General features: G+C 41.1%; 2 protein-coding genes across 4 annotated transcripts in view; one reads left to right on the top strand and one right to left on the bottom strand.

Moving 5' to 3' along the window:
* The window catches only part of SELENOF (selenoprotein F), a 37,137-nt gene extending 25,888 nt beyond the window's left edge, over positions 1-11,249 (bottom strand). The window contains exons 1-2 of one of the 2 annotated variants that reach the window (XM_061186367.1): positions 11,135-11,249; positions 2,067-2,234 (exon numbers count right to left, since the gene is read on the bottom strand). In XM_061186367.1, coding sequence (XP_061042350.1) covers positions 2,067-2,234; positions 11,135-11,209 — 243 coding nt within the window. In that variant the 5' untranslated portion in view covers positions 11,210-11,249. The remainder of the gene's footprint in view (positions 1-2,066; positions 2,235-11,134) is intronic. The other variant, XM_061186368.1, reaches the window with a different exon arrangement.
* A 744-nt stretch (positions 11,250-11,993) lies between these two features.
* Positions 11,994-13,566, top strand: part of HS2ST1 (heparan sulfate 2-O-sulfotransferase 1) — a 198,062-nt gene continuing 196,489 nt past the window's right edge. For both annotated transcript variants that reach the window (XM_061186365.1, XM_061186366.1), the window contains exon 1: positions 11,994-12,294. In XM_061186365.1, coding sequence (XP_061042348.1) covers positions 12,171-12,294 — 124 coding nt within the window. In that variant the 5' untranslated portion in view covers positions 11,994-12,170. The remainder of the gene's footprint in view (positions 12,295-13,566) is intronic.

Below are 13,566 nucleotides of genomic sequence, written 5' to 3'. Positions count from 1 at the left end.
TACCACTTCTATACTTGCATGCATTTTGCATCTAAATGGAGGCTTTTGCCTGACATGCCTTACTTTTATATTTTAAGTGTTCTAGTTCCACTAGGCTTATTAAAAAAACCCATTCATTTATTTTGTACAACACTGTGCTAGCAAATGCTTAATAAGAAGTACATCTTACAGAGTACGGGCAAGGACTTAAGAAAAAAACAATGGGTACAGTATAAAAGGTATATTAGGATACAGGCTCACTTGCACTTAGATATAATAATCATTTCAGTTTGTAATTAGTTAGGCATATATTAAATGGTGGACTACTTGCCTACTATTATTGCTGAAGAAGCAATACATAGCTTAGTTAATAATGAAAACTGAACAGGAATATAATGAATTTGCGAAGTGTGTGACTGAAGTTTGGTTCCACTAAAATTATACCACAGGGACTTCCCTGGCGGTCCATTGGTTAAGACTCCGTGTTTCCACTGCAGGGGGCTCGGGTTCCATCCCTGGTTGGGGAACTAAGATCCCTCACGCTACACGGCATGGCAAAAAAACAAAAAAATTATACCATAAAACTGGTAATATTATAAAGAATTACTAAAGGGGCAATTAGTAAAAGCTTTTATATGCACTTGGTTTACAGTTTAGGCATGTTTGATATCAGTCAAAGGGTAGACTTTCTCAACTTACCCTTAATTACAAAGCGGGTGATAAAGATTATTTATTATAAAACACCCCTTGTTATTCAATCCTTGTAAGTTTGGTGTCTCACAAATAATCATTGTTAGCTGAGTAGTTGTACAGACCATAGAATAATAGCTTAAAGATGAGAGGATGAATCACACTTCAGCAATTTGTCCCATGTGAATATGTCATTGATAAAACAAAACAAGAAACAAGAAGGAAGGGTCCTACTAAACTAGTTAGGTCCTAGGTCTTAAATCTATTTAAAATCAAGTTTTAAAAACTTGTTTAGATTTTATTTACTTGCAATAAAGACTAACTTATATGTATGGAAATCTTCTAAACATTAAAATATATCATTGGTATATGTGAACCAAGAAAATGAAAAACATGGAAGACTTGGAAGCCATTTGTGGGACACAGGAATTTCAGGTTTACAACTGAGAAATCAAGTGTAAATTCTGGTTGAACACTAACATGGTGAAAGCTTGTCGGTTTGTTTTTCTTACAGAACTAGAAAACTGTACTCAGTGTTAGAAGTAAACCTTTACTACCTAATAATAAGATACAATTACTGGTTGAAAGTTTTACAAACCATAATGCCTTAAAGAGGATTCAGTAAGTACAACTGAAAGAGAATATTAAAAGAAAACAAAGCAGAGAGATGCTAATATTTTCTTTTTCTCAAACACAGGGACCTCATTAATTCAGCTTTATTTGGATGATATAAATGACCTTTTCAGTCTACTTTATAAATTAAAGAAGTCTAAGGGTTTAATGAAAAGATTTAAAAATTGAGCAAGTTTACTATTAATTTGAACAGTGGGTAAAACAGTAGCAGATTTTATTGGACTGCTAGAACTACCTATTCTTGGCTGTTTTCAGGTGTTAAAGGTGAGATTAGGTATCAGGAAACATTAGTTATAGATGTGCAAATTGTAACAGACCATATTCTTTGTTAACCAGATTAAAATTTATAATTTATCGTTGACAATTATGTGCCAGGTAATAGGTGCTTTACTTTCATCTCAAATTTCATTATAAGACTGGGTTCTTATTACAAATGAATAAAAGCATCTAATTAATTATTATTTGGCTTTATGTGGCCAGAAGTTAGGAAGACTGGATAGATTTACAATCTAGGCATGCTATAGTAATTCTGCTTCCCTTCTGCTGGACAACCATGGTAGGATGGTATATCAATCTGTAACCATACTTTTCCTCTCTATTTGCTTTGATTGATCTAATGGGTCTGCAAGAAATCAGTTGAGTTTCTAAAACTACAAAATGTAAAAGCTAAAGACTTCTGTATATTTAAGTTGATTAAGCAATTTAACATTTTACCTTATCTCAACTAAACCATATAATGGAAGAGAGATACTAGAAAACAATACCTTTTTGGTTTCAAATTGTGCTTCTTCCTGACAGCATCCTCTACAGTCAGGATCCAGTTGAAGAAGGTTGAACTGTCCAAGTAGATCACAGGAGCTGCAGAGCAAGTTGCTGGAGAAGCCTAACTCTCTGCAAGACTCTGATGAAAACTCTGCCCCGAACGCAGAGACCTGAAAACAAAAAATGAGGAAAAAAACCCCCTTAACTTCATGTTTACATTACAAAGCTTCCAAAAAAGGAGAAACTAGGGTTGTCAAAATCTAACACACTAAAGACAGTTAGTGAAATGCCTCATTTGGAGACAAATTCTTAAATTATTTTTACACTTTATAACTTTATATGAGTCTTTGGTTCTTCCCACATTCTCAACAAATTTTTTTCTTAAAAATTTGTCATATTGCAGCTTGGCTAAAACATGGATTAACAAAAAAGATCATATATTATTTCTTTATGATATATATATTACATATTTTTTGAAGAAAAATGAATTTCCATTTCAAGAACTTAGCACCTGTTCATATGATGTATGGAGTAACATTAACTTCTAGGTCCCTACTACACCCTACAAACTCATCTTCATTCACATCTAGCAAGGGAAGGGTACAGAAAGGGATGAAGTGGGGGAGAGCGGGAGCACATCAAAAATAAAACTTTGGGGTTTAGGTGCCAGTTCCACCACTTACAAGATGTGTGACCCTGGGCAAGATAACCTCCCTAAGTTTTAATTTCCTCACTGATAAAGCAAGAAACTTCCCACATAAAATAGACTGCAGTAAAGATTAAATGAAATGACTTATGTAAAGTAACCAAACAGAATGACTGGCAAAAGCAGGCTTCCAAAACTATTCTCTTCCTTTATCCATTCTTCTCTCATGTCTCAGTGAGTGTGGTATACCTACATCTGTCTAAGGTCAATCCCTGTACCTCTGCTTTAACTTCTGTCGTCTGCCATCTCCACAGGGATTTAATTTCATTGATAACTCATATCTTCAGTGTACCCAAGACCCATAGTTCTAACTGCTCTCCCCACATTGTTATTTCTGAATTGTTACTACAGTCTGGTTTCTGATCCCACCACACCACTCAGCTAAACTTGCCAAAAATCACTAAATGCAATGGCATTCAAAACTTTTCTGCTCCAGCTGCTTCTTCCATGGCTTTCCCTCTCCTTCTTCTGCTATGCATCTCTTAAATGCTGTTGTTTCCCATTTCTATTCTTGGCTCTCTCTTTGCTTTGCATACTTTCTATAGAGAATTGCATCTTTTCCATGGCTTCAAATACTCATTTATTGAAAACTCCCAAGTCTTTTTAAGTGTCAAGTTTCCAAAGCCAACAGCCTACCTGAGATCTCATTTAGATGTTGTACAGGCACTGCAAATTCAAACTCTCCAACAGTGAAACATCTTTTCTCCTTAAATCTATTCCTTCCAATGTATTCAGTATCTTGGCAAAATGACACCATTTTCCCTGACCACCTAGTTGCCCCGGTCAGTTCATCCTAGACTCCACACTCTTCACCATTCTTACAATCAATCAACTTGTTTGTTAAAAGACAAGTTTTGACAATTCTGTCTCTTAAAGAGCTCTCAAATCTTTTCCTGCCTCAGTGGATTAAATGGTCAGCTAGTCCTATCTCTCATTACGTCTCCAATCCCATTCTATGTTTCAGCTATAATGAATTCCTATAGTACCTGAGAATATAAAACCCCTACTCAAATGTACATTTGCTCATACTTTTCTACTCTAAGCCTCTTTTACACTTTTCCACCTTGTTAAATTCTACTTATTTCTAAGAACCCAATTGGTATATCAGTCTTCTTAGGAAGCCTTCTCTGAAAAAAATCAGATCCTATTATTTAGCCATTGTCTTTTCTGAGAACGAAATTTATGCACAGCTGTAAAATAGCACCACTCATGACACTGTACTATGTAAATCTAGGATTGTCTGATTCCCCGGTAATACTGTGAACTCTTTCAAGGGCAAGCATTAAGTTATTTCTCTGTATTTCCAGCACTTGTGCTAATTCTCCTGTGTGTTAAGCAAATGAATTGGTCAAAACCACAGCCTCAAGTAGGGGGAATTTCAGATGGTTTGACTGTGACTGGTTGATCTTCTAGACCACGGGTCTGCAAATTTTATGTAAAGGGCCCCATAGTAATTATGTCAGGCTTGGGTGGCTATATAGTTTCTGTTGGAACTACTCAACTCAGCTACTGCAGCACAAAAGCAGTCACAGACAATAATAAATGAATGGGTGTCTGTGTTCCAATAACACTTTATTTACAAAAACAAGGCTTGCTGGATTTGGCCCACCAGCTGACTAATCATGCAGATTAAAACCCAATGGCATATCCCAATGTGAAAAACTTTAAGTACTGCTGGCATACTCTTCCAAAATGTTGATCATCCCATTGACCTAACAGTAAGTCAACATCCTAATTTGATACCATATACATATATCTTTTACCTTATCTCAGTAATAATGTGGACTGTATATCATAAGATATCAAAATAGATCAAGTATCCCAGTCTAGTGGGAGGGACTTAAGACTCTTGCTACTATACTAGCACTTTGAGTAATTTATTTACTAGTAAAGTGATTTGCTTAATCAATTTCACAGGTTAATTTCTATTTTTCCAAAGACAGCCACACCAATATATACACATCATCCCACGTGTGACTGGCAGTCCTCCACTGAGGAGTGGGAGTCTATGTTCCCTCCCCTTCAACCTGGGCAGGGGCTTGTGACTGTTCTGACCAACAGAGTGTCAAGGAAGTGATACTACATGATTTCTGAGGGTAGGTCATAAAAAAGGAAACAATCTCTGCTTGGCTAATGCCTGCAGGTGCTGTTATCTGTCTCTCTATAATACTTGACTTTGGAATTTAGCCACCATGCTGTAAGGCAACCTAAACTACAGAGAGAATGTAGAGAGAGGCCCATGTAGAGAGCACCTGAGGCCTCCAGCTGACAACCAGCATCAACTACTAGACATGTGAGTAAAAAGCCTTCACATTTTAGTCTTTCAGTCTCAGGCGGAGGTCTGAGACACCATGGAACACACAGCCATCCTGCTGTGCCCTGTCTGAATTGCTGACCCATAGAAATTTGAAAGCAAAATAAACAATGGTTTTACACCACTAAATTTTAGGGTGATTTGTTTTGTAGCCATGGTAACTAAAACAGGCGATAAAAATGAAATAACTTTGAAACTGTGAACTGCTTAACAAACATAAGAAATTGTTACCAAAGCATGTTTTACAAAACAAGAATCTCAAATGAATAATCATGGGATCATAATACTTGGTTTTATTCTGGCATTTACTGAGCACCTACTGACAGGTAACATGAACATGCAAAACATGTATTTGAGTCTGATGACAACTTGATTCAAATATCAGCACAGAGTAACCTTACTTCTTAATTTCTGAATACGAATAATTACCACTTACTTCACAAAGTTTTGGGAATTAAAGGAGAAAAAGTTCAGAAAGCATCTTGTACCCTGCCCAGTACACAGTGAGTACTTAATAAATTTTAGAATTATTCCCACCTTCCACTGTGAAAGCACACTTAAAAACTACAAAACACGACTTATTTTTAAGTCATTATATTAGACATGGGATAGAGATAAGCGTAGGGGAGATATAATGTATCTTTTAAATTTTTTTAAATACATTTATTTATTTATTTGTTTTTTAAATTTTTGGCCGTGTTGGGTCTTCGTTGCTGTGCGCCGGCTTTCTCTAGCTGCAGTGAGCGGGGGCTACTCTTCGTTGTGGTGCGCAGGCTTCTCATTGTCGTGGCTTCTCTTGTTGCGGAGCACGGGCTCTAGGCACGCAGGCTTCAGTAGTTGTGGCTCACGGGCTCTAGAGCGCAGGCTCAGTAGTTGTGGAGAACGGGCTTAGTTGCTCCGCAGCATGTAGGATCTTCCCAGACCAGGGATCGAACCCGTGTCCCCTGCATTGGCAGGCGGATTCTTATCCACTGCGCCACCAGGGAAGCCCTAGCATGTATCTTGAGTTCCATGAGTGAACTACTTTTTTCTCTTATATCATTGGTTTTGCAGACTTAAGGCTTTGAATCTAAGAACATCAGAACATATTTTTAAGCACTTCATAGGTAAGTACCAAATTCTAAATAAGATAGAAGAGTTCAAAATTATAAATTATGCCCACCCACCTTTTTATTACCGAAAAGTAATGAACAGCATTTAAATGTGCACAGTAAGGCCAAATATTAAATTTTATTGTTGTTTTATTATTATTTTTGGCCACACCATGTGGCTTGTGGGGTCTTAGTTACCCGACCAGGGACTGCGCCCGCGCCCTCAGCAGTGAAAGCCTGGAGTCCTAACCACTAGACCGCCAGGAAATTCTCCTAAATTTTAAAATAATTAGTCACCCTTCTAAGACAGACATAGATTTTAAGGACTGGGTGGGATAACCCTGATTGGGATAACCACTTAACAGTTTATGACTTCTCCAATTCAAAGTAGGATTGACAGGCTAAGAGACTCCTTTGCATTAGTCACTGATTTATTTTTCTGATATTACTGAGTTCTTTATAAACATAAGGGTTGTTGGCTGGGAAGCTGTAATAACTATAACGTAACATCACCTTTTCAGGCAAAAGCCTGGTATAGTTATACATTTTATTACACTTATACATTCACACGATTAGCTGTCTCTTAACTGGTCTTTACTCAGAAAACTCATAGGTTTCTCATGTAATAATTCTGAACAGATTTCAAATCTGAGACAAAATACATGGGTTTACAGACAAACCCCATGAAAACAAACACCACAAACATAGCCTTTATGGCAAGCTCTTACAAAGCACCAGATACTTTGTTAAACACCTTACATCATTATTCTATTTAATCTTATCCCCCTATGAAAGGGGTATTATCCTCATTTTATAGAGAAGGAAACAGAGGCTTAGGACAGTTGAGGTAATCTATCTTAAGACAATACAACGAACATTAGATGGCAGCATCAAGATTCTAATCCTGGCCTGCCCTCAAAACCCTTAACCACTGTTATTAACTACCACCTTTCACAGAATCCATGATGCACCATTATTGTATGTACCACTAAAAATAACAAAAATGCTGACACTTTTGCCACCCATTGAAATAAGACCAATCCAGATGTTAACTTGTGAAGAAAAGGGGGTAGGCGTAGGGGATGGGGTGTGGTGTCTCAGAATCAATAATACATAAAATCATTTTATACTGCTTCCAGTACAGTGCCTTTCTTTTTAAATTAATTTATTTATTTTTGGCTGCACTGGGTCTTCGTTGCTACACGTGGGCTTTCTCTAGTTGTGGTGAGTGGGGGCTACTCTTCGTTGCAGTGCGTGGGATTCTCATTGCGGTGGCCTCTCTTGTTGTGGAGCATGGGCTCTAGATGCATGGGCTTCAGTAGTTGTGGCTCGCGGGCTCTAGAGTGCAGGCTCAGGAGTTGTGGCGCACGGGCTTAGTTGCTCCGTGGCATGTGGGATCTTCCCGGACCAGGGATTGAACCCGTGTCCCCTGCATTGGCAGGTGGATTCTTAGCCACTGCGCCACCAGGGAAATCCCTACAGTGTCTTTCTGAAAGAAGTAATATATATGAGCTGAATGAAGAATTGAGTATCACTTAGTTCTGGGACACTCTAGAAAACAGCTCCCTGAGGCCATACGAAAATAGTTTTTTTCTAAAGCTTAAGCATACTCAGAATGTATTTTCAATTAAATCATTTTATATCCTCCCCATTGTCACCTCATTGGAACACTGATAACTATGTGTTGCTACTAACTTTAATTAGCGCTATTCAGAGGCACAGACAGTAATAAAAGCTCAACCTGTCTAGTCTGAGGACTCAGAGGTGTGAATTAACAAAGTAGGGGCTAAGTCTTCTGCCGATACCAGTAGCTCAACCTCAGGGCACCAAGAAAGTCTTCCTTCATTCCCGTTTTATTCATTTGTCAGGTTCCAAAGCTTTGGCTTATTTTTATTACTGCCAGCTACTTATTCCACCTGGCCTTTCTTCCCCCTCAGGCTAACTGTGAAATGCAGTTTTTCTAATTTCTTAAGAGTTTTCCAACAGTCCTCTGTACTTCTCTTTTCATTTTCAAGATTTTATTGCCTTCTTTTCTTAAAAACACTAGTCATTACAGAAGAAGAGACAAGAGTAAGCTTTAGAGAAGTTAAAACAGTTCAACAAAAAGGTGAATTGCTCAGATCTCCCTTTCTAAATATTTTCAGTCATTATGTGTTTGTTGGAGTGGGTGGGGTTCATCACTGTTCTACATAACCTACTATAGATATCTGAATGACTTTGATAGCAAGGAACAAACACTAATGAACTAGAAGGCCTTTCAAACATCTGAGGGATTTAAATGTACACGTGAGGCACAATAAAAATATATATAAAAGAAAAGTGGCCCCTGTATTCTCTTTGGATACACTCGGCATGGGAATGGAGGGATACAAACCACACACAGAGCTTTGGTGCAGTTGTGAATCTGTAATACAGCATAATGTATGACGACAGAATATGTAAGGGAGAGGGTATATCAGACTTTGCAAATCTGGAAATGGGATGTAAGTTAAGCCTTGCATTTTATCTAAACACCTTACTTTAGGTCTGGTGAGAGAAAACATGGTATGTGAGAGGTACTAAAATGACCCCAATTTTCCACCTCTACCATTTTGCTCTCCCAGTAGAGGTAAATGCTGGGAATTAAGCCTGGAGAGACAAACAAGTAAGTATTAGGTCAAAGAGGCCCTGTTAAGGCACACTGAAGATAGACTTCACCTTTAAAGCAACTGAGAGCCATTGAGGAGTTTTAACAATGACCGACCTAAGTTTGAGAAAGATGACTTGGATGCACTGCAGAGACTGAATTAGGAAATGGGGGAAAATGAGATCAGGAGACCAGTTACAGAAGCTGTTGTGGCAATCCCAGGCAAGCAAAGATGGGGCCTGAATTTAGGTACTACCTGTGGAGGTAAAATTAAATGAACTGGCTTGGAGATTTTTAAGGGTTTAATGACTAACTGGGGTCAGAGAGTGAAAGGAAAGAATTTAAAACGAATAATTTCTGGCTTGGGCAATTGGGAAGCTGGCAAAAACAACTGCTTAGATTCTGATAATTAAAAGGGCGAACTAGGAGGCTGTTATGTCTAAGGAGAGGTTGGTGGCCTAAATGAGGGATTAATAATAAGTGGATGAATCTGAGAGATATTTAGGAAGTAAAATCAACAAGATTTGGTAATTACCTGGATGTGAGGTATGTAAGAAAAGGTAGGAGTCGAAGATGAGACCCAAGTTTCTGGCTTGAATTCTGTGGATGGTCACTTTGGTAGATTGTTTAATGGGCATAAATTCCTCCTACTTTGGTATGTACACTTCTTTGCAATGTGACTATGTCACTCTTCTCATGCAGAGATGGAGTCCATATCCCCATCCCTGAAATCCAGGCTGGTCTTGTGACTTGCTCTGACAAATATTGTGACGTGAAAGTGAAGTATGTGATTTCTGAGGCTAGGCTTTAGGAGGCATTGCAGCTTTTGCTCTGTAGGAGTGCTGCCCTGAGACTGTCACGAAAAGAAGTTGGTCTGGCCTATTGGAGAATGAGATGTCACATGGATGGGAACCTAGCTGACAGACGGCACCACTAAGAATGAAGCCATCCTGGACCCTTCAGTTCAGCTGACCTACCGGCTCAGCTCAACTGCCTAAATGAGGCCAGAGGAAATCAACAGAGAACTGCTCAGCAGACACACAGAATTACAAGAAATCGTTATTTTAAGCTTTGGGGGTGGTTACACAGCCACAGATAATAAAACAGTTAAAGAGAGTGAAATCAGGAGAAGGCAACTTGAAATGTTATTTTTATCTTTTCGTGGTGGTGAACGCAAACTACCTAAGACTGACAATAAATTCTTGAGTACGAAGTTTAGAAAGGGGTCTTCCAGTAATTTCTAAGGAACCAAATGACTGAATAATAGAGTACTGTAAAGCTAATTAGAGAAGTAAAGAATCCACCTTTTAGGTAAGGTTACAAAAGGAAACAGGCAGGATCTTTAAACTCCTTGATGAAAGAAAAGCCCAGGTGTTTGTAGGTGCCTTCGGTATAGACCCTCACTTCTCCAAACCTTGGATAAATTAATTAAACCAGGTCTCTAAGAGAATACTTCTCAGCAGGCTCAATACAGAGAACTCCTGAAAAATTAGGCTGATAAAAGACACCTGTAAAAACTCCAACCATAGTGTATATTAAAAAGTTTTATTATTCACATAAACATGGACTAAAAACTTCTAAGGAGAAATTAACAAACAGTAAGTTGTTTGTGAGTGAATAGGAAAATAAGTAGAATTTAGCCTGTCCCCATTCAAAGATAAAGAACGCATCTGTTCTGTTAATGGATAAAAACGAAATAAAAACTTGGTTAAACACCGTCCGATTTTAAACGAGATGAAGGCTATCATTTTAGAAAATCAATTTCAAAAATAAACTATGCTTTAGTATGGAATAGCTCCTTTTATTGCAACAATGTCGTTTAAAATCACAAATGGCACTGAAGTGTACCCAGCAGCATGTGAATTCCACAGAACAGAGGTTAAAGGCTGTCTAAAAGTGACGTACAGAGACCACAAACAACTGACAGAAAGAAGTAAAAAGGAAGTGTACCCTGGACCAAAGACCTCAGGGCTTTAAGATTTGGGAGCCTTGCCATAAGGAACGATAGTTCCTTGCATTTCTGCCAATTTAAAAACAATCTTCATTCCTGTGCAAAACTTAGTGCCTTTTTTTTTCGTTCATGGTGTGTCTTACAAATTGTACTCAAGATAGTCTAGTCAGGAGAAAAAACCGCTAGAAACCCGGGACCGGGAAAGGTAAGTATCAAACGAGGAATTAAGCCACGTCGCACTCTGGGCGCAGCAGTCGCTGAGGAAGCCCAATCCTCCTACCCTTTTGAACTGTGGCTCCCAAAAGGGACCGAATGTTCTGTCTTCCTCGGCGCAATCCCTCCCACTCGCCCTGGGGCTGCAGAGGAGGTGACCTCCACTCACCATTTGAAGCACAGTAGCCAGCAGCAGCCGCAGCCCAAAAGCCGGCAAAAGCCACCCATCCATCCCGACCGCCATACGTGCAATCTTTCGTAGGTCTCCGGCTGCCCCGAGGACCCCTCTGCTCGGGGCGTCTACTCCAGAGCCTGATCCAAAACAGGCTGCTAAAGGCCATTGCCACCAAGTCTCTTATTCTGCAGAGACGGGTATTAACTAAGGGTATATGGAAGCTTAAATGTGAACAAATACCTTTACATTTGATATAAATATGAAGTCTCTGGGTCCTTTCGATAACCCATATCAGGCATTTTCCTAGACTCCCCAAATCTGTGCTGCCCCGGGCTCTTTCCTTTCATTCACGACATTTCCTCAAGCAGCCAAGAAGCCCCGCCTTCGCCAGTTTCGGCCTGCCTCCTTCTCCAAGTTTACCCAATCGAATGCCGCTTTGGTTGACACCTTAGGCAAAGGAAACCAACCGTGACACGAGCCAAGAGCTAAGCGCTGGGGTTTTTCGGTCCAATAAGCACAAGCGAACGGGAGCAATGGGCGGAGCCTCTGGTTGCTGAGCAGCGTACGTGGATGCGTGCGCATGGTGGCCGAGGGGGATGGGCAGGGGGCGGGGCCGAGGGCGGCGCAGCCGCAGCCGCAACGTTGGCGGAGGAACGCGCGGCCGCGAGCAAAGGAGGGAGGGAAGGAAGGAAGAGAGAGAGGCAGGCAGGCGGGCGCGGGGCTCGGGGACTGAGGCAGTAGAGGGAAGCGAGAGCCCGGCAGCCGCTTCGCGCTGTGTTTGCTGCGCGGGCTTTTGGAGGGGCGGCCGTGGAGTCGGCCGAGGAGAAGCGGACACCGGCGGCGTTGGTGCTGGCGCCTGGGGGCGGGGGACTGGGGAGGCGAGAAGGGGGGGTCGCTGCGGTGCTTCTCTCGCTGTCGCCCTCTCCTTGCCTTTCTCCCGGCTCGGTGGGCTCCTCCCGGCGTCTCCCTAGTCTCCGGGGCCCCGATCCCCGCCCCCCGCGGTATGTCTTGATCCCGAGCAGCGGGTTTCATGGGGCTCCTCAGGATTATGATGCCGCCCAAGTTGCAGCTGCTGGCGGTGGTGGCCTTCGCAGTGGCAATGCTCTTCTTGGAGAACCAGATCCAGAAACTGGAGGAGTCCCGGTCGAAGCTAGGTGAGGAGCCGTGCCACTCTGGGCTGAGTGGTGTGTGGAAGCGGCCGGGCCAGGGAGGCAGTGCTACCCGAGCAAGTGGGCGTTTGTCTAACCTGAGATCTGGCTCCTCGGCAGGAGGCTGAAAGAGGTTGCAAAGAGAGATGGGACTGGGGGCATCGAGAACACAAGCTCCAAGAATGGTGTGAATTAAGCTTGGGTGGTATGCTGGGCTCGCGAGGTCACGGGGCAGAGGTTGCAAGGTTGGGCTTCCCCGAGCCAAAGGGTTACCCTGAAGTAGGCATTCCATGGGGAGAGAGCAAGATAAGAGCGAACTCGTTGGGGAGCGGGTACTGACTGTTGGAGGAGACAGAAACGCTCAGGCTTGCGTGTTCTCTTAGAAGTCGTACGGAAAGCCTCGGCAGTGTCAGGCGAGGGGTATTCTAATTTGAGATGTGGGCACCTGGTTACGGAATCTTTTGGGGATGGGGAGGTTCGCGAAGGGATAGAGGCGCATAAATGGAGGGAGATGCTGGAAAGACGGTGAGTAAAAGAAATACACTGTAGTGAGTTGCACTCTTGTGCTGGGGGCAGCAAGGGACCGCACAACTGACGGGAGAAATAGGCTGTGCCCAGGTAGGACAGGAAAGCAACTAAAAAGCTTCCGTGAGGTACTGAAACGAGGCATCCAAGCATTTAAATTCTTTTTTAGCGGCGCTAAACTGCCATTATTTTGAGCTTAAGAATAGGGATGTGTGTGTACGTTGCTTCGCGGCAATGTTGGTGTAGTGAATTTAGGAGGAAAGGTTGAAGGGGAATTGCTTTAGTGAGATTTAAGTTTATGAAAGGAAGAGTGCAAAAAGTTTACCATAGGTTAAGTACCTTAAAGAGTTAACAGTGCTTACTTTACGGAAGAGGTCTGAAGTACAAAAAGTTGGAGTGTGATGTGAAAGACCCGAAGAATGCACAGATAATAGGTACTTTCAGATTAGTAGGGAACTTCGGCATTTGGGAAGAGCTCGGGGTGGGGAGGGAGTATTAAAAGAATGTCAGCAGCACATTTTGATTTAAAAACGTACATGGCACTGAAAAAATCAGGTCAGGAGGCTGTAATTTGAATCTGGAAAAGTAATGTGAAGTATTTTTATGCATACACTTTCACCTCAAAATCATTTAAAATACTTTTCAAAATGCAAATAATAAAATACCAGCAGCACTATAATTTAGACTAAGAAGTAACAGATGCTGCTGTGGGTGATGATTAATATTTAGGAAAAATGTATCAGAAAATAATTG

The sequence above is a fragment of the Eubalaena glacialis genome, chromosome 3 (assembly GCF_028564815.1).
Source record: "Eubalaena glacialis isolate mEubGla1 chromosome 3, mEubGla1.1.hap2.+ XY, whole genome shotgun sequence".
Taxonomy (NCBI): Eukaryota; Metazoa; Chordata; class Mammalia; order Artiodactyla; family Balaenidae; genus Eubalaena; species Eubalaena glacialis.
This window is presented reverse-complemented; position numbering and strand designations above follow the sequence as displayed.